Here is a 19,300-nt window from a genome sequence, read left to right on the forward strand (position 1 = left end):
GAATATTTTTTTAAGATCGGCTTATTGAACAAATGTTCTGTCAAAAATCAGATAAGTATGTAAGTAATGTTGTTCCTATTATGAGGAGTGAATTCAACTTCGAATTACTGGCATACATGATAAACTTCTGTAAAAATGTTCTTTTATGTTTTTTTTTTTGTATATTGATGCTTCAATTTTGGCCTCTACTGTACATCGACAGGTACACAACACACAATGTGTGTGTGTGTTCGCAAACTATACGATGAATGTACAGTTTCCATGATAATAGTGGGTCGTCGACGACGATGGCCGCTGTCGCTTGACTGATTCTTTTCTCATTTGTATTTTTCTTCGTCGTTCGTTCGCTGGTGGTGTAGTAAAAACTGTTAAGAGTGGTAATTAAAATGTGTGCGGGGAAATGTTTTTAGTTTAGTGAAGTAGCTTTTTTGTTGTTTGTTCAAAATGTGATCGAATGGCAAGGCAAGCAAATGTACATTCATACAGATAGATGTATGTAGCCAATATATCAGGTAGTTGTTATTAATATGTAAGCATGGCTATACACGACTATTGTAACGCGAGTCTGTCTGTCGGTCGGCCGGCTTGTCTATCTATCGTCAATTGTTTTGTCCACACCTGCTGCAATGACAGACTGCATAATCCTTATCAGGGTAACAGATGAAGAAGCAGAAGCAGAAGTAAACGGAAGGGTCTCTAGCGTCATTGGAAAATATTTTTGCGTGTGTACTCACGAGAAGTGTTGAGGTTTTGTGCAAATGCGGGCACACTTGGGTATCTCAAAATATGCATGGGCCGGAGATTATGTAGATACACTACACACACACACTGAGCGTGAAAGGTGAGAAAGTATGTGAAACAAGGACGTGATTCGTAAAACAATTTTAATTTTTATAATTCTATAAAATGCCGAACCACCGCAAAACCAAAGAACCATTTGAATTCCTGTATATAAATTTACAGGATCTTTATATTTGTGTCGACTTTTGCCTCTGATCAAAAAGTCAATTCTTGAACATGTTTTGTTTACTTTAATAGTACGTTTACATTTAACCGGATCTCGTTAACCCAGTGGGTTTCAATTGTCAATTCCTTTGCAAAAAAAAAGTTTTAATGTATATGCCGTTTAACTAAAACTCGACTATTGAATTTGTCAAAAATTTTAAAAATGGATTTTCGACTTTTACGCCAATGCCAATGGTCAATGACATTATTGGACCATACCAATGCGAATTAAAGATTTTTATTGGCGCATCGGTGGTCAGATGCTGGTCAATGACATTATTGGACCATACCAATGCCGCATCAGACCTTGTAAATCCCCCATTGATTAAATTTTCACTTTACGCCAGATCCTGGAAAAGACCCACGAAAAACACATTGACGCATTCCACCTATTCGTCGACTATAAAGCCGCTTTCGACAGTCCTATCCGCTCAGAGGTGTTTAAGGTTATTTCTGCGTACGACATTCCTGCAAAATTAATACGGTTAATTTTAAATGGCACAAGGTCAGTAGTTAAAGTCGGGGAGGGACTCTCGGAGACCTTCAATACCGAAGATGAAAGTTTGTAGTGTCACCTGTTTAACATCCTGCTGGAAAAGGTCATGCAAGATACAAATGTGAACAGAAATGACACTCTGGACACCAAACAATGCCGAAAATATCGATATAATAGGGAGAACATTGCGAACGATAACAGCCACCTTTGAAAAAATTGAGAAAGAGTCTGCTAAAGTGGGACTGGCAGTAAATGGCGGGAAGGCCAAGCTGATTGTATTAACACGCAAGATGTCCAGTACTCTCGGACCAACTGTGGAACTTGAAAACTATACATCTTCGAGGTGGTGAACGATTTTATATACCTCGGTACCTCCATAAACAAAACTAATAACATCAGTTTTGAAATCCGAAGGAGAATAGTGTTCACCACTACTACTATAGTTACTAAGTAAGCAAGACCACCTCTCGCCAGACTAAATTCACATCTGATCATGGTCTTTCAAATTGTATGAGATGTACAAAAGACCGTTGCGCTTGGAAATCTTTTTAAGGTCGGCTTATGGAAAAATCCGAGCTATGTAAAGAAACAAAGTTGTACGGATCTGAAGCATGGGTACTTGCGCAAGCAATTGAGGCAGCTCTTGAGAGAAAAATTCTCCGGAAGATTTATGGGCCGATCTGCGTCGGCGGTGAATTGTTGTCGAATGATCCATAAGCTATACCATCTATTCTCAGACATCGACATAGTCAGATGGATTGGGCTGCAGAAACTACGTTGGCTAGGCCAAGATGCCCCAGCTCGAAAGGCATATAAAAGCTAGCCAAGTAATGGTTCACGCCGAAGGGGAAGGCCATGAATTTGATGGAACGGTCAAGTAGAAAACAACATATCGGAAAATAGTCTTTCAAATTGGAAGAGCTGCCCACGGAAATCTTTTTTTAAGCTCGGTTTATGGAACAAATTTTCTGTCACAAGCAAGCAAGTACCTACGTTAAAATGATTTATTTTGCATATATTCAAAGGAATTGTTCATTTAAACCCACTGGGTTAACGAAATCCAGTACAAAATTTAAACGTACTATAAATATACTTTGTGGGACCTTCGACGAATAATTCAAGATGTTGAAAGTGGAATGAACCTCTTTTAATACGGGAACACAATAATTTATTTTCTTCAAGTTCTTAATACTTCCAAAAACGGAATTTATAGTACGTTTACATTTAACCGGATTACGTTTACCCATTGGGTTTCAATTGTTAATTCCTTTGCATATATGTCAAATAAATCCTCATAAAGTAGGTTAACCCGATAAAAAGTTCTAATGTATATGGCGTTTTATATTAGAACTTTTTACCGGGTTAGCACACATTTGCATTTGAAACCCACTGGATTAAGGAAATCCAGTACAATGTAATCGTACTAAAATATCGAAATTGTAGTAAAAAATATTTTTTTTCGTTACACCCTAATATTTATGACTGCCTCGGAAATGTGGGTTGATGACATCTGTACCGATGTACGATGTAAAAAAAGAACAAGAATAAATTCACAACTCAAAAATATGTATGAGTGTAACATACACACACTCACCATGTACATGCATTCTTGCAGATGTGTATTTGTGTGTGTGTGTGTTTGCGTCTGTGTGTACAATAAAACAGAAAAAAATTGCATATCGTCGTAGTGATGAAAAAGCAATGATTTCATTCACAAAACAACTGACTAATCACCAGTAGAATGGTTCTATGAGAGATTTGCAAAAAAAAATATGAGTATACTGACTGACATACATGCACACATAGATATCTTGTACGATAGCTAACATAACGCACGAACGTTATTTTTGCCGAAGATGTAATAACATCATCGTATACCATACGAAGACATTGAAGAACACATCTGCATACATTTTTATGTTAGAAATCATGACTAATTTCGTTTTGTAAAGAATCTTTCGGTGGATTTTTTTTTGTTCTTGGATTCCTAAGCAATTCACCCAGTTATCAGAATCATCGATGCACCTACGCTTTGTGGGCAGTTCAGTTGTTCGAAATGTGTGTATACACAACTTGCGTCGTTGTTATCCAGTGTATAGGGGTTTTAAATTTTATTTTTGGCGCAATTGTAAGGTAAACAAGATATTTTTATGAAAATATTGTTATGTTAGCACATGTCTATGTTCCGAAATTAAAGAAGTGGTCATGTGTTAATATTCGTGAATGACAATGGCTCGAAGAAGAAGTTCAAAGGAGTTTTCCGTACATAGGCAGATACAGTATGTCAAGAATGACTTTACACATGGAATAATTATTAAACATTTTCGAATTTAGAAGCTCGAAATAAAACGGCATTTACCGGGTTAACCTACTCTATAAGGATGAAAAAACAATTGACAATTGAAACCCACTGGATTAACGAAATCGGGTACAATATAAACGTACTATAATACAAATTATATTATTTTTATATGTATTTGTTATCTATGTATATGTAATTACGAACGACACGAAAAGTACTAAATGTATTAAAAAGTACAATTTGTATTTGGCTAGCTAGATTTGGCTAGGTAACCGAAAAGTACAAAAATGTACTTCATTTATTATTATTTCGTAGCATCTGAACGGATAGAGCTAAAAACTTGAAATTTTGGAATGCGAATCAATGTCGATTTTAGATGGTGGTTTTGGAAGAGTGTACGAGAAGTACTAAATTTGGTACAATTTGAATTTGGTGGAACAGATGGAACTGGAATTCTGAAAATTGAAATGAATATTACCGTCGGTGTGTAGGATTGGAATCTGCAAGTAGTTTCTGATATATGTACTTATGAGTACGCAGCTCTGAAATTCGGAAATAAGATTACTACTGCATTGTAAAAATGAGTTGTGTTGGTAGTTTGAGAAATTCGTACTTTTGTTTACTAAATTTGGTACAATTTCAATTTTTGGATTTTGTGGTTGGAGTGTAGGATTGGGATTCATACTTATGATTGTTAGTCCCAATTTATATTAGGTGAGTTTAATTGCGGCAAGTCTTTGTTTGAAGGAGAGATGGACAAGGGGAATAGAAATTGCAAAAAATTGCTCGTACCGCTTCGTTTTGTGTATTTTGTTTGTAGAGTCAGTAATTTGAAATACCAACCCGAAACATTATCAAAAAATGTAAAATTTTTTTTTTTTCAAATCGAATTGCCTTGTATAGACGAATGAAGGAAGTTCAAAATAGAACGATAAAAATTGGCGTATGTAAACTCGCCTAATATAAATCAGGACTTAAGGTAAGTAGGTACAGTAGTTTTCGCTTGTAGTCCACAACTATAGTTGCACAATTTTTATGGAATATAAGCGAATTAGATCCATATCCGAATTTCGTTTTAAGCTCTTTAATAAACTATAACTGAATCCTGATATAACACACGTCATGGAATATACACAACGTATGTACTCTTTTTAAATAAAATTAAAATTTATTAAAAACAAATGCATATATTTTTTTGTAAATTAAATCAATAGTTTAAACAATAATGTATTATTTATTCTGTTCCAAATGCTTTGAAAGCTTTTTGTAATGAAATAAAAAATAAAGTATGAAGTCCATTTTAAGCATTTGGAGGATTAAATCAAATGCGATTGGTTCATAAGGTTTAAAAGGATTCTGTAATCTCATTATGATTCTTTTTGTATGGAATTTACAACGAACGCTTCTTTAAAAACATATGAGTTTAGTTCAATTTTGTTGTCTGTACAAAATGTTCTCATTATTTCAATGGAAACTTCAACAGTTGATTCCTCATCATGAATATTATTATGACATTCTTCAACAAATTTGTCCGAAACCAAATTGTCAGTTCGCCATCACAACACTTATATTCTGAAGAAAATGGCCAGTCACCATCGCATTCTGGCCACGCATTTCATTAAACCATATAATAAACGCCTTTTCAGTATTAGTATGATCGCCTTTTCCTTGATGCAATGTTTTTAGATTACACGAATTTGAAGCATTTTTAATTTTAGAACTATTTTTTATTATTTTATAAACTTTTGATTTGTCTACTTTGTATTTGGCGCTCAATTGTCCACATTTCAATCCATTTTCTCCATAGTCTTTTTATAATTTCAATTTTTTCTTCATTAGAGTTGGGTAGTTCCGGAACGAACTAGTTCATTGGAACTATTCCGAGAAAGGAACGATCGGAACTAGTTCCAGCTCTTTAATTAATATAGTTCCTTTTTCTGATCTCGCTCCTTTTTGATCTCGTTCTTTTTTCTTTTCCTTTTTCCCTCGTTCTTTTTTTCTGATCTCGTTCCTTCATTTCCATATTCTTCATTCGTTCGTATTTCAAATTGTGTAAATACTTTAATCTTATTTTTTTTTTTTTGTTTTAAATACTTTTATTTATTTATAAAAAAGTATTTTATGCTTATCGTCCTGCAGTTCATTTCTGTAACTTCATTTATTTTTTTTCATTTTTGCACAATTTTCAATTTTTGCATTTAATAAAAAATTAACACGGAACTGTGTGAGCGTAAAAAACAAAAAGAGCGATGAAAGAGAGAGAGAGATTCAAAGGAACTATGAAGGGATCGGAACTATATGGAACAAAGGAACTATTTGGAGCAAAGGAACTATAAAGAGCAAAGGAACTATAAAAAACAAAGGAACTGTATGGAGCAAAGGAACTATGTGGATTAAAGGAACTATATGGAACAAAGGAACTATTTGGAGAAAAGGAACTATAAAGAGCAAATGAACTGTATGGAGCAAAGGAACTATATGGAAAAAAAGAAAAAAAAAAGAATAATGAAAAAGAGAGAGATTCAAATGAACTATGAGTTGGAGCAAAGGAACTATATGGAGCAAAGGTACTATATGGATCAAAGGAACTATATGGAGCAAAGGAACTATATGGGAAAAACGAAAAAAACAAAAAGAACGATGAGAGATATCCTAAGGAACTATGTAGGAGTCTGAACTATATGGAGCAAAGGAACTAGTTCCTTTTTAAAAAAGGAACGAGATAGATATAACGCGTCTACCCATTTTCGCAACTTCTATGAATTTAACACTTTTTAGTAAATGTTCCTAGAAATCAAAATGTCATGCGAGTTTAAAATACATATATCAAAAAACAGTGTGGACTATGTGAAATTTTCTTCAATGCAACGTTTGTTTTGCATGCACGGAAAACGTGGCATTTAAACGACAATGGACTATAGGCGAAGTGCACTAAAGAATAAATAATTCGTATGAATTTGGAAAAAAATGTCAGTTTATGTCCTTTAGGCGTAATGGAATATAAACGAAAAGTACTGTAATATAAAAAATAAATTCCATAAAATTTTACGTAAGTCAATTGCATATTTTCAATAAATTAAACAAAATATATTTTATAAAGCTGAACACATGGCATAACTATACAAGGTAGTCTCATTTGAGAAACTGATAATGGCAACCCTATTTAATATGGAATTCATATATCAATTTCAAATAAAATGAAAAATAAAATCCATAAAATATTACGCATGACGATTGGTAAATTTTCAGCAAATTAAAAAATATTTTTTTCTAAAGCCCCACATTGATAGGAATATTACAATATATATTTATAGTTTTTATAGGCAGTGTATAATTACAGAAGGTAGTCTCATTTGCGAATTTGATGATAACTAATTTTAATTTGGAATTCATCTATCATTTATAAGTAATATGCAAAATAAATTCCATAAAATTTTACGTATGTCGATAGACATATTTTCAATCAATTAAACAAAATATATTTTCTAAAGGTGAGCCTTGCTCTCTAGATTTAACCTTGGTTGTTACATCTTATATTTATACGTTTTAGGGGCAGGGAACTTCAAAATATTAAAAAAAAAAATAAATTATTTCACTGAACAGAGCAAAAGGCAAATTTATGAAAATATATGACTGAATGATACTACCTTGTGCCAGGGTACTTAAAAATATTAATAAATATAAATGATTCAAAAATGTTTGCCACTGGACACAAGATTTGCGTACATTTCGAAGGAAGACATTTTCATTTAAATTTTGAAAGCTAAATGTTGTCAAAAGCAGATTTATGAAAAAATTGGAAACATATGACTGCATGAGACTACCTTTTATAATTATGCCATGGAATATTGTAACTATTTTTTCTATAATTTATATCGCACGTGAAAACTGAGTACTGTAGCATCAAGGTAGGTAAAGTAAAAAAAAAAATTGAGTGGCCTTCTAAAGTTCATATGGTCTGAAGAATTACTCGATTTTTGACATTTCAGATCGAAATTTTTAGGTTACAACTCCCACTAACGTATGCTTTTATGTGGGTCAATCTTGTAGTTTTTTGATGTCGTTGTACAGTACCCGTCTAATATTTTACGAAAATCTCAGATAATTTTGAACATTATCGATTGATTGTATTTGTTTTGAAAAAATATTTTGGATAAAAGTACGTTTAAATTTAACCAGATTTCGTTCGTTTCTAAACCGGTTTTCAACAAGCAAGCCACAATGCAATAGGAACAATTTTATGGATTCTATTTTGTTTTATAAAATTGTTTGTCTACATTACACACTATTTTTAGTAAACGAAAGCATTGTTATCTCGTATTTCATCATCATCATTAGTTAACTTTCTCACCATATAAACAAAGTTAACTATTTTTTCTTGAACAAATAACTCTGGGCATCGGACATATCCATCCCTGTGTCTTATGTTCGGGGTCTCATCGCATCTCATCAACATTAAACTGTTTTAACTTCACGTTAAGAACTGTTAAACAAGGCATCGAATTTCCGTCTCTGCTTTGCAGTTTTGTGTTGTTCTACTATTCACATTGTTTTGCTTTTGCATTATTGTTTTATTCTTTTCTTTGTCTCTTTCATCTTTCGTTTTTTCTGTTTCAGTTGTTGTGTCGGTCGCCCTCGATGATTGTTTGTACGAAATAAACTGAACACAATCTGTTATCGTCCTCTGTTTTTAATATAACAAACATCATCGACGGAATATTGTACAGTGCTCTATTATGGCCTGGCCGTTCATTCGTTTGTCTGTCGAAGCTAGACAGTTGATATACAGTCAGCCGACTGTTACCGACGCCGCATCATTTCGTTAGCGCGTCATGAATAAACCACAAACACACAGAGCTGTGTGGCTGTGTGCGTCGTGTGTTTGCAAATGTATTTTTCGTATTTGTATTGATGAGTAAGCGAGAGAGAGAGAGAGAGAGAAAGAGTGCAAGGAGAATAGCGTTTAGTAAATACAGTTGAGTCTCGATTTTTCTAATTGGATTTTTTAAATAGAATAACATTTCAATTGATGCTTTTACACCGAATGGTGTAGTTAAATTCTAGGAAACTGAACAAAAGTGAATTGTGAGTAAAGAAAACCTGTTTGTATAAAAGTACAGTAAGATCTATGAGTTTGTATTCAGAAGAACATCTATGATAATTGTATAAAAATTGTTGTAGGGCGTTATTATAATCGGGAACTGTACCGTCGTATACCGCAATGTGCATTAAAATATACAGGCATATATCAGAGTTACAAGTAAATAATTAACAGAGAATTTCTCTTTAATATTGTAAAAACAATTGTTTCTGATACAAAGTCAATTTGAAACAACACTAAAATTAATTTATTGTAAAAAATAGAAGACAATTAAAACGCCTAAAAATATGCTCTAATGTAAACAAAAATATATATATGAAAGCAATTTAGCGATTGAAATATAGATGACGCCCTGGCAGATTAATACCATGGATGGCGCCACAATACGTCGCAAAAATAGGAGTTATCGTAGGTGAATGAAATTTTGTACATGGGCTTATTATTGGTCTAGAGAGCAAGTTGCAACAAATTGGATAGATCGGAGCAAAATTTGGCACTGCTCCCACATTCCTTGGTCCCGTAGTTTTAAGACATATTTTTCATACAAATCTTTACTCTGTAGCGAACTTTTTTATAACGAACTATTTATTCGGTCCCATCTTTCAGGTTTCATTTATTTTAGTTCGGTTATAACGAACATGCTATAAATATCCAAAATACTAAACTATGCTAAACTTGCTCAAAAATTATATTATAGCTAACGATGTCAACCTTCACAAGAAATCTCAGGTTCATCGGAGGAAAAGAGAAGCAGCTAAAGTATTGCCAAAAAAGGGAAAGGAAAAGGGAGGTCTACAACGAACGAATTTGATTGGTCCCCACTATATCGGTAAACCCGTACTTTACACTACAACCTAATTCGATGAAAATTGGCAGAACACGTCTACTTATGGTGTTTTTACACGATATGTATTTTACATATGTTCTGTCACTTTATTTACATATGCAACTCGAACTCGTCATGTGAAACATACGGAAATTTCAATGTGTCAAAACGATATGCAATTACATATGTTTTTTTCGACTAGGACGCGCTCTATTTTCCTATGTGAAACATAAGGAAATCAGCTGTTTGAATGAAACACATTGTTGAAAAAAATATTTCAATTGCAAGTCAAAGAAAAGGATGAAAAGGCAACAATTATAATTTCGTTTGTAGGTGTTTAATAAAAAAATAATGTTGATTTAAGAAAAAATAAAAGTGTTTTTTGTTTATAGGTTATGTCATATGTAAAATAAATATGCCGATTTGAACACAAAAAATAAAAGTCACTATAATTTCTTATTTGAGGTTCCTGCTGCTAATTTTGACACACGTAAGGAAATACATATGGATGAAATAAGTGACACCACATATGTAAAATACTTATCGTGTAAAAACGCCATTAGGATTTTGTATATTTCCCATATAATGGGTGTTGCCATTTTCACACTTTTGGCCTACAAAAAGGAAAGAAAATACAAATTATTAATAGACTTATGTTTCGTTCCAGAACCCGCAAGAATGTATTATTTTTGCAAGTTTTGCAACTTTTTACTAGAAACCCGTTCCTGAAAAAATAAAACTAGTAAAATTTTCAACCAAATTTAAGAGAACACTAAACGTAGTCTAAGAGTGTCATCTTCTGATTGACTATTGCGTTGAGTTTGAAGTATTGACGTCTAATTTTGACAGTCTTACTAGTTTTTCGTTCCAAAACTTTTCGTATTATTTTCTACTCTGTGATAGATTTTGACATTTTTCCTTTTACTAGATTTATTATTAAAAAACTACTGGAACAGACCATTTGAATGCAAGCATTTTTTTATTTTATTCGCGATGTCATGTATTTTCTATTAAATTGTTCAATTTTCCTTGATGTCATCTATATTAGTTTCCAAAATCTGGTCACCTTTTTTATACTATTCTAAACAGCTAGGTTTTGATATAACGATTTGCACATCGAGTCGATTTAGAAGGTATAGTTTTAACGCGCCTTTATATTTTATATTTGACTTTGAAAACTGTCAAAATCAATTTATGATCCTGACCCTTTAAAGGTAGTTTTATGATCCTAAAAAACTTTTTACCGGGTTGACCTACTTTATGTGGATTTATTTGACATACATGTAAAGGTATTGATAATTGAAATCCACTGGGTTAACGAAATCCGGTTAAATATAAACGTACTACTAGGTGCATTTTCGAACCGAAGTCACTATGATTTCATATTTGAGGTTCCTGGTGGGTACAAAACGTTATCGCGGAAGATTTTAAATATATGTTAATGCTTTAAACCATGGGATAATTACAGAAGGTAGTTTCATTTGAGAATCTGATGATGGCAACCCTTGCTACTAATCTATAATTTGAAAAGAAATTCCATTAAATTTTATGTATGTCGATTGGCATATTTTCTAAAGCTAACATTGCTCTCAAGATTCAACCATGGTTGTTACTACTTATTTTTTTAAGTTTTAGTGGCAGGGAACTTCAAAATATTTAGAAATATAAATTATTTAGCAATTTTTGTCACATGCGTACATTCGAAGGTAGATATTTTCATTTAAATTTTGAAAGCTATAGTATTCAGCTTTTTCAGCTTTTTTTTCAAAGGGAAATTTATGAAAAAAATGGAAACATATGACTGCATGAGACTACCTTGTATAATTATGCCATGGTAGGGAATATGATTTAGATATTGATTCATTTGCAAATCAAGAAAGTCCTTCTTACCTTCTTAAAACTAACATGTTTTAGAAAATATTTTTCTATATTTTTCAAAACGTCACAAACACAGCCACACATTTTCTACACCTTGGCATAACAAGCCACAATTGGAAAGTTCCGGTACTGCAAGAATGTAAAATTTTTTACGATTTTTGTCGATATCATAAAGGAAAAATAGTTATATTAGTAAAAAATTATACATTCTTGCTGGTTCTGGAAAATACCAAATATGAAACAAATTGTAATTCATGAATAATTGTACCATGGCTAATGCTTTACATATACCTTTAGATTTCAGAATTTGCATGTTCTAAAATGTCAAATATATATAACAACAACAGCGTATATTTATTTTAAAGTTGCTCTTTCTTTCACGTCAACATTTACCACACTGTATTATTGTACTATTTATTGATTTGTTTCCTCTGTATCCATAACAAATTGCAATTGAATTGTAATTTTTGAATTAAGACAGCTAAAAATAATAAAAGCCATTAATTTGATTGCCACGACTGTTATTCTTTGACATGACCACTTCACAAAATACAACCATGTGCATTGGGGCTGTGTTGCATGAGCATAACACTATATTTGACAGATGTTGACACAGATGGCGTATCCGTTATTTCCCTTCTCTTTCTTTTCGTTTCTTTCTTTGACAACTGAAATTCGTCAAGATGGTATGTGCCGAAAAGTTTTTTTATGAAATTTAATGTAAAAAATCAAAAAACATCAAAGCAAAAGCCTTCCCTAATTCAGAAAATGCCAATTAAGTGATTTAAAATAAATGGCCCTAAAAAGAATTGAGAAAATATTTTATGTGAAAATATGAAGCAAAGTAAATAAAAGCGGTGAAATTAGAAAAATAAAATAGTGCTCTAACAAGAAGATACTCGAGTGGATAAAAAATGTTTTGATTTTTTATGATTGAATTTCAAAGTGTTCTGTGGTGTAATTGGAGTTCCATATACTGACCGATAAATGTTTTTGTGCTATTTTTAGGTAAACGTACCAAAACAACGTCGCACCTTCTGCAAGAAGTGCAAGTGCCACAAATTGCACAAAGTCACCCAGTACAAGAAGTCCAAGGAGCGTAAGGGTGCCCAAGGTAGACGTCGTTACGACAGAAAACAACAAGGTTTTGGTGGTCAAACTAAGCCCATCTTCAGGAAGAAGGTAAGTTTGTAAAATTTTTTGTTGAATATGACATTAAAGGAACAGAAGTCCTGTGTCCAGTATGAAGGCACTCGGCATATTCGTAGAACCAGTTTGCTGTTGTTAAATTATTAACTAGGCATTTTGGTGGGATAAATATATGCCATATTAATGAACCATTTTTTGGTTTGCCATATTTGTAGGGTTTCGTTAATGGGATGCTGTATGGAATATATATCGGCATCTCTCACCTGAAGATATGGACAATTGTTTATTTTTTTTATAATTTTTTATTGTAAATCATTTTTCAATACAATACTAATGACATATTTTCTCTCTTCGTTTTAGGCTAAAACTACCAAAAAGATTGTCTTGCGTATGGAATGCACTGAATGCAAATACCGCAAACAGTCCCCATTGAAGCGTTGCAAACATTTCGAATTGGGTGGTGACAAGAAACGCAAGGGTCAAATGATTCAATTCTAAATTATTCGCCCCACCAGCCGGTTCGTAATGCCTGAAGACGACGACGTTGTTTTTTTACTTCGTGTGTGTACATTTTTTAAGTTGTACAAAATTACATTTTTTGTAATTTTTGTTTAAAAAAACAAAATAAAAAAACCATGAATTTTGAAAACACTCTAATCAAAAAAGAGTGTTTTTGGAGATGAAAAAAAATTAACAGTTGTTTGTTTATATGTCCATAAATTGGAATTCGTTTTAATGGATTGCATTACAATGTATATCAGCTGGAGGTATAAGGAGGACAAGTCGGAGTATGTTACCTTAAAAGGTAAATTCAAATAAAGTTTTATATAAACATTCGAGAGATAAACCCATGTAATAGATATTACATATTTTTGGATACAAAACTGAAATGCATGGAATCGCTTTTTGAGTCGATTTATGCATGTCCATCTGTCTGTCCGTCCATCCAGGTTTTTTTGTGAGCAAAGTGCAGGTCGCATTTATGATCATCTTTGAATGAAATTTGTCACATGCCACTTATTTGGCCCATGGACGAACCCAATTGAAATTGGAGAAAATTGATTCAGACTTAAATATAGCTCCCATATATAGTTTCGTCCGATTTTATGTAAATGGTGCACCAAACACCCAATATTTGTCGCTTGAGACCGAATTTTGCACAAACTACTGAATTAGGCCCAGATTTTTTTTTAATCTATTCAGATTTAGATATAGCTACCATATACATTTTAGTCCGATTTTATGTAAATGGTGCACCAAAATGCCAAGGTTGGTCCGATTGAGACAAAATTTTGCCCAGCCTTCTGAATTAGGTCCAGATTGGTGTATGCAAAGTTTTGTTAAAATCGGTGCAGATTTAGATATATAGCTTCCATATATATTTTCGTCCAACTTTATGTAAATGGTAAATCAAAGTCCCCATATAGCTTTCGATTTGCACGAAATTTGACATAGCGTACTGAACTGAGTATAGAATAATGTGTGCTAAGATTCGTGAAAATCGGTTCAAATTTAGATACAGCTCCCATATATATTTTCGTCCGATTTTATGTAAATGGTGCATAAAAGTCCCCATATATCTTTCGATTTGCACGAAATTTGGTATTGCGTACTGAACTGAGTTTAGAATGATGTATGCTAAGTTTCGGGAAAATCGCTTCAGATTTGTATATAGCTCCCGTATATATTTTCGTCCGATTTTATGTAAATGGTAAATCAAAATCCCCATAAAGCCTCCGATTTGCACGAAATTTGGCATAGCGTACTGAACTGACTTTAGAATGGTGTGTGCTAAGTTTCGTGAAAATCGGTTCAGATTTAGACATACCGCCCATATATAATTTCGTCCGATTTTATGTAAATGGTGAACCAAACTCCCAATATTTGTCCGATTGAGACAACATTTTGCACAGCCTACTGAATTAGGCCCAAATTGATGTATGCGAAATTTTGTTGTAATCGGTTCAGATTTAGATATAGCTCTTTCGTCCGATTTTATGTGAATTGGGCACCAAACTCCCAAATATTTGTCCGATTGAAACAAAATTTTGCCCAGCCTACTGAATTAGGTCCAGATTGGTGTATGCAAAGTTTGGTTGAAATATTTGTCCGATTTTTGCACAGCGTACTCAAATAACTAGAGGTTGACTTTCGTGAAGTTTTGTTGAAATCGGTTCAGATTTAGATATACATAGCTCCCATATACAGTTTTATCCGATTTTATGTGAATGGTGCACAAAACTTTCAATAGTTGTCCGATTGAGACAAATTTTTGCACAGCGTACTGAATTATGGCCAGATTGATGTATGCGAAGTGTTTTTTATTTTTTTTAATAAATCAAGCTTCCATACATAATTTTGTCTAATTTCATTCAAACGCTACTTCTCATAGATTTCAGAATGGTATGTGTACGGGTTGTTTTATATTAGCTCAAATGTCTAAATTTATTTTCGTCTGATTCCATTTTAATGGAGCTCTAAAAATGCTCTGTCTGTTCTATCTACAGGACATTGTCTACATTGTACACATCCCTTGTATGTACCCAAGGTGGTGAAGGGTATCATAAAATTGACCCCGTGCCACTTTTGAAATTTGTATTTGAATTACGTTATTCATCTATCTCTCGGTACGTATTGTATTTTTAATTGTTTTAAGCTTTATATATAGATACTTCGAGGGGCAGACCCATTTAAAATTATTTCACATATTTAGAATTCGAGTTACTGGGCTGCTGCGATAAAAAAAATAATAATAATGAATGAAAAGATAAATCAAATTTTCGAATTGTTTATTTTACACATTTTTTGTATTCTATTTATAAAACATGAGTTTTAAAATCTTTCATTGTAAAAAAAACAATACCATGCCATGGCATCAAATTGTTTGCTCTTATCGTTTCTATTAGACGAACGATCATTTATAATCACAGTAAAAGTATTTGGATAATTTCATACGTTCCTACTACGGTATCAACTTTCATCGGTTGATTCTGCAGGTAAAAGTGTTTGAGGATTGCTGTAAAATATAAAAATATGTTGAAATTAGTGAAACGAATTAGTAAACTAATTGTGAACTGAACATCCAAATCTAAATCAAAACAGCCATGCATTAATAAATTCCTTTCTTTCTACATTACCTTAGAATATTTGCATCAAGACCTTCGGATTGCATTTTCAATTGTACCGCCGGCAAGGGTACACCAACTTGTAACATTTTAAAGAATTTCTTATACAAGCTATGTTCCGATGCTGGAATACCTTGAGGAGTTGGTGTTGCAGCTGGTTGTTCTGCTACATCTTCTTCTTGTTCTGCCGGTGCCTTGTTATTTCCAGGCTCAGTCTTATTACTAACATCGTTGTTGTTATTATTATTGTTGTTTTGTTCCACTGCTGCAGTCTTTTCACTATTGGGCGTTGCTGTTTCTTTATTTTCTACATCCGGAATCGAAGCTAACTGTAATTAAGGAAATTTTATTGAATATTATTTTAAAATATTTATCAAAGCCACTACACATACCTTTGCCTCCAGTATGGTCAAGGCCGCCTCAACCTTTTGAAGTTTCCTCTCCAGTTCAATAAACTTCGTTTCACATTGCAGTGAAAATTCATTGAGGAAACTACAGGAACTGATCAGAAAATGATTGACAAAGGCCAGTATACGTTTCTGATGTAAAGGTGGTAGCTATTGAAAATTACAATAATTGTTGTTGTTAATTTCATTTTTGTATTGAATAATGCATTTTGTTGGGTGATTTGTAATGTACCTGAGTCTTATCTACATTTTGGGTTAGCAATTCGGATGCATCCATATTTTAGGGGGTTTAGCTGTACTTTTTTAATTTCACAAATTCTAAAATGCCCAAATAAAGTAGCAATATTTTTTAAAAATCACTTAATTCTTTATACAATTTTTTACAATTTTTTTATTATCTTCAACATTGCAAATTGTAAACAAAGTCGATCTAACAGCTGTGAAGCTGTTGTAACAACGCCTTGTGTTATACGCGCACTATATAACGTTGTTACACATGAAGGCAAAGCGTACGATACGCAGCATACAATACATTGTTTTTGAGGAGCGGATTTCTCACCTACAGCAAACTTTAACACATTTTATTACAATCCCATTGACTCAGAGGTGGTCAACGACCAGCTGCTGCCACCACAAAAAAAAACATGGGAACAACTCTAGTATAGTAAAAACTATCTGATTTCTTCTGAATTTTTTTTTTTCAGAAGTAGATATTTTTACCCTAATTACGGTATCCGGTTATACCCGGTTTTACGGATCCGATTAATACAAAATATGTTTCGTTTTAAAGCTTATGGAAATACTTTTCCATTAAAGAGTTTATCACAGATCGCTTAGTCAAAAAACTGGGTTTCGGATCCCGTTTTTGCTATAAAACTCCCTAAAATTCGAATTTGGGTCCATTATAGTCACCAACCCCGACGCAGCCAAAATGCTGCGATATGTGGTTGTATCTGTTGTGGATCAAAAAATATGGGCCTTAGAGATAACCCCTTCATATCACCACTCAATGGGAAGGTATTTTTATAAATTAAAATTATACCCATTAATGGGATCCGGGTATAACCGGGTACCCGTACCCGGGTCAAATAACCGAGTATGTGCCCAAGAAACCAATATATCCTCATAATTAGAGCAAAAAAATACCTAGCATTGGGAAAAATCTTGATCGCTTTTACCAAAATAGAGTTAAGCCAATACATGTTCGTGTGCGTCATTATTGTCATAAGAGTGGCTTGCTTCGGCCCTTAGCACCATAGGACCATCTCGGTGAGAAAAGGTGCTTTTTCGAGGCTGCTCTGGACTGAACCAGATCCTGGAGTACTGCGAAAGGAGTTATGTCGGTTCATGCTGTACTAGCACGTCTCAGGAGTAGTCGTCGTCGGTATAAGAGACACCCCCACAGTCTCCGCAACAGCAAAACACTCAGCACCTAACACCGCATATTGCTGTTCCGCGCCTAGAGCATGCATCGTTCTTGCAGTTCACAACAACAGTTCAAGATCAGCGATATTGTGGAGTTTATGATTCTAAGGAGAATAATGGTCAGTGCGATGCAAGAAACTAAGCTGACCCAGAACTGTAGCATACAACGTTGTGCGGAAGGATCATACCAAAAGCGGAGGTGGGGAAGGTGCATTCTTATTACACCATTTTGTCCAACATTTTGCACGGTTAATGAGGATGCCCCCACGAGGATAAGAGGAGATCGCCAGTCATCACCGTTATGGCACCGGCTCTGATAAATGGCATAACTTGGCAACCCGTAATTTCACTCGGCTCAGATCACTTTCCTATCGTCGTCTCCGTCAACAGGCCTCCCGACTTCATAACCTCTAAGCACCCAACTTTCCTGAATCATGGGAAAACTGATTGCCTTGGTTTGTCTCAATTTAGATCGGGCGAGTTTACTTGCGGCAAGTCTTTGTTTGCGGGAGAGAGGGGCAAGGGGAATAGAAATTGAAAAAAATTGCCCGTACCGACAATTTTCTGGCAATTCGTTTTGTGTATTTTGTTTGTAGTGTCAGTAATTTGAAATAACAATCAGAACATTGTCACAAAATGTAAAAAAATATATATTTTTGAAACCGAATTGCCTTGTATAGACGCATGAAGCAAGTTCAAAAAAGAGCGATAAAAATTGCCGCAAGTAAACTCGCCTAATATAAATCAGGACTTTCAGGGAGTTTACCAATAGCCGCTTCATAGAGCTGCCTATTCCCTCAGATTCCCGGGTAGCTGACAGAAATTCGAAGACCAAACCAGCTAAACCGACTCATTTATCGCCGAATTCACTATGGGCACAACTCATTCAAGTTGCAATATATTCTTAAATTTGGGAGATACAGGAAACAGAACCAGGCTATCGATAACCCATATCATGTATTTTGTAGCTACACAACAACATTTTATTATTAACCCGTTCCAGAAAACCCGGCATCGGTTTTCTACACAATAAACCGTAATTTACCATCTAACACGAAAGCAGAAAAATCACATAGTATAAAGAACCTTTTATCCAATAAGAAAACGTCCAAACGCACTTCGGCGTATACTGCATGTCATACGTCATTCAATGTTAATTGGTATGTGTATTGGTATTTCGTTTTTATTTTTTTCTGTTTATTGTAAAAACAGCTGTTTTCTCATTGAGTAAATTTCTCTTTCGAGACACAGATTTGTGTGCAATTACTACAGTACATGAATTAAATAAAGTATTAGTAAATATTTTGTTGTTGTTATATATAAGTCGTTTCGCTCATCTTTACAACCATCATCATAAGTAAGTTAGACTTTCTTACTACTCGTATGACCCACTTAAATAAAGAATAAAAGTAAATATTTTTTGTTTTGTAAAACAAAGCATATTTATGTGTGAAGGAAACGAACAGTGAGGTTGTTATTGAATGTGAAGTGTAAATTACATATTGCGTGCCATTGCAATTTTGTGTTTTGTTTTGTGTGTGCAAGATTAGTCACTTCAGTTTATTCCAGCAATTCGTAGTGTCGTC

General features: G+C 33.7%; 2 protein-coding genes across 2 annotated transcripts; one reads left to right on the forward strand and one right to left on the reverse strand.

Moving 5' to 3' along the window:
* The first annotated feature begins 12,160 nt into the window (after window positions 1-12,160).
* Window positions 12,161-13,406, forward strand: LOC133321962 (large ribosomal subunit protein eL42). Its single transcript, XM_061531036.1, has 3 exons — window positions 12,161-12,294; window positions 12,617-12,790; window positions 13,118-13,406. Exons 1-3 carry the CDS (start codon window positions 12,292-12,294, stop codon window positions 13,253-13,255), a joined length of 315 nt encoding a protein of 104 aa, XP_061387020.1. The 5' UTR covers window positions 12,161-12,291; the 3' UTR covers window positions 13,256-13,406.
* A 2,261-nt stretch (window positions 13,407-15,667) lies between these two features.
* Window positions 15,668-16,566, reverse strand: LOC133321919 (WASH complex subunit 3). Its single transcript, XM_061530992.1, has 4 exons — window positions 16,522-16,566; window positions 16,275-16,439; window positions 15,895-16,211; window positions 15,668-15,773 (listed from the first exon to the last, which is right to left on the reverse strand). Exons 1-4 carry the CDS (start codon window positions 16,564-16,566, stop codon window positions 15,728-15,730), a joined length of 573 nt encoding a protein of 190 aa, XP_061386976.1. The 3' UTR covers window positions 15,668-15,727.
* Between the last annotated feature and the right edge of the window lie 2,734 nt (window positions 16,567-19,300).

The sequence above is a fragment of the Musca vetustissima genome, unplaced genomic scaffold, assembly GCF_032173495.1.
Source record: "Musca vetustissima isolate MV318-11 ecotype Yass unplaced genomic scaffold, APGP_CSIRO_Mvet_v1 utg75428, whole genome shotgun sequence".
NCBI lineage: Eukaryota > Metazoa > Arthropoda > Insecta > Diptera > Muscidae > Musca > Musca vetustissima.

Coding starts and splice junctions, on each gene's coding strand:
- LOC133321962 (XM_061531036.1), top strand. Junction 12,791..13,117: donor AGCCCATCTTCAGGAAGAAG/GTAAGTTTGTAA, acceptor TCTTCGTTTTAG/GCTAAAACTACCAAAAAGAT.
- LOC133321919 (XM_061530992.1), bottom strand. CDS start 16,566: ATGGATGCATCCGAATTGCTAACCCAAAATGTAGATAAGACTCAG. Junction 16,440..16,521: donor AAAATGTAGATAAGACTCAG/GTACATTACAAA, acceptor AATTTTCAATAG/CTACCACCTTTACATCAGAA. Junction 15,774..15,894: donor CTTGATGCAAATATTCTAAG/GTAATGTAGAAA, acceptor TATATTTTACAG/CAATCCTCAAACACTTTTAC.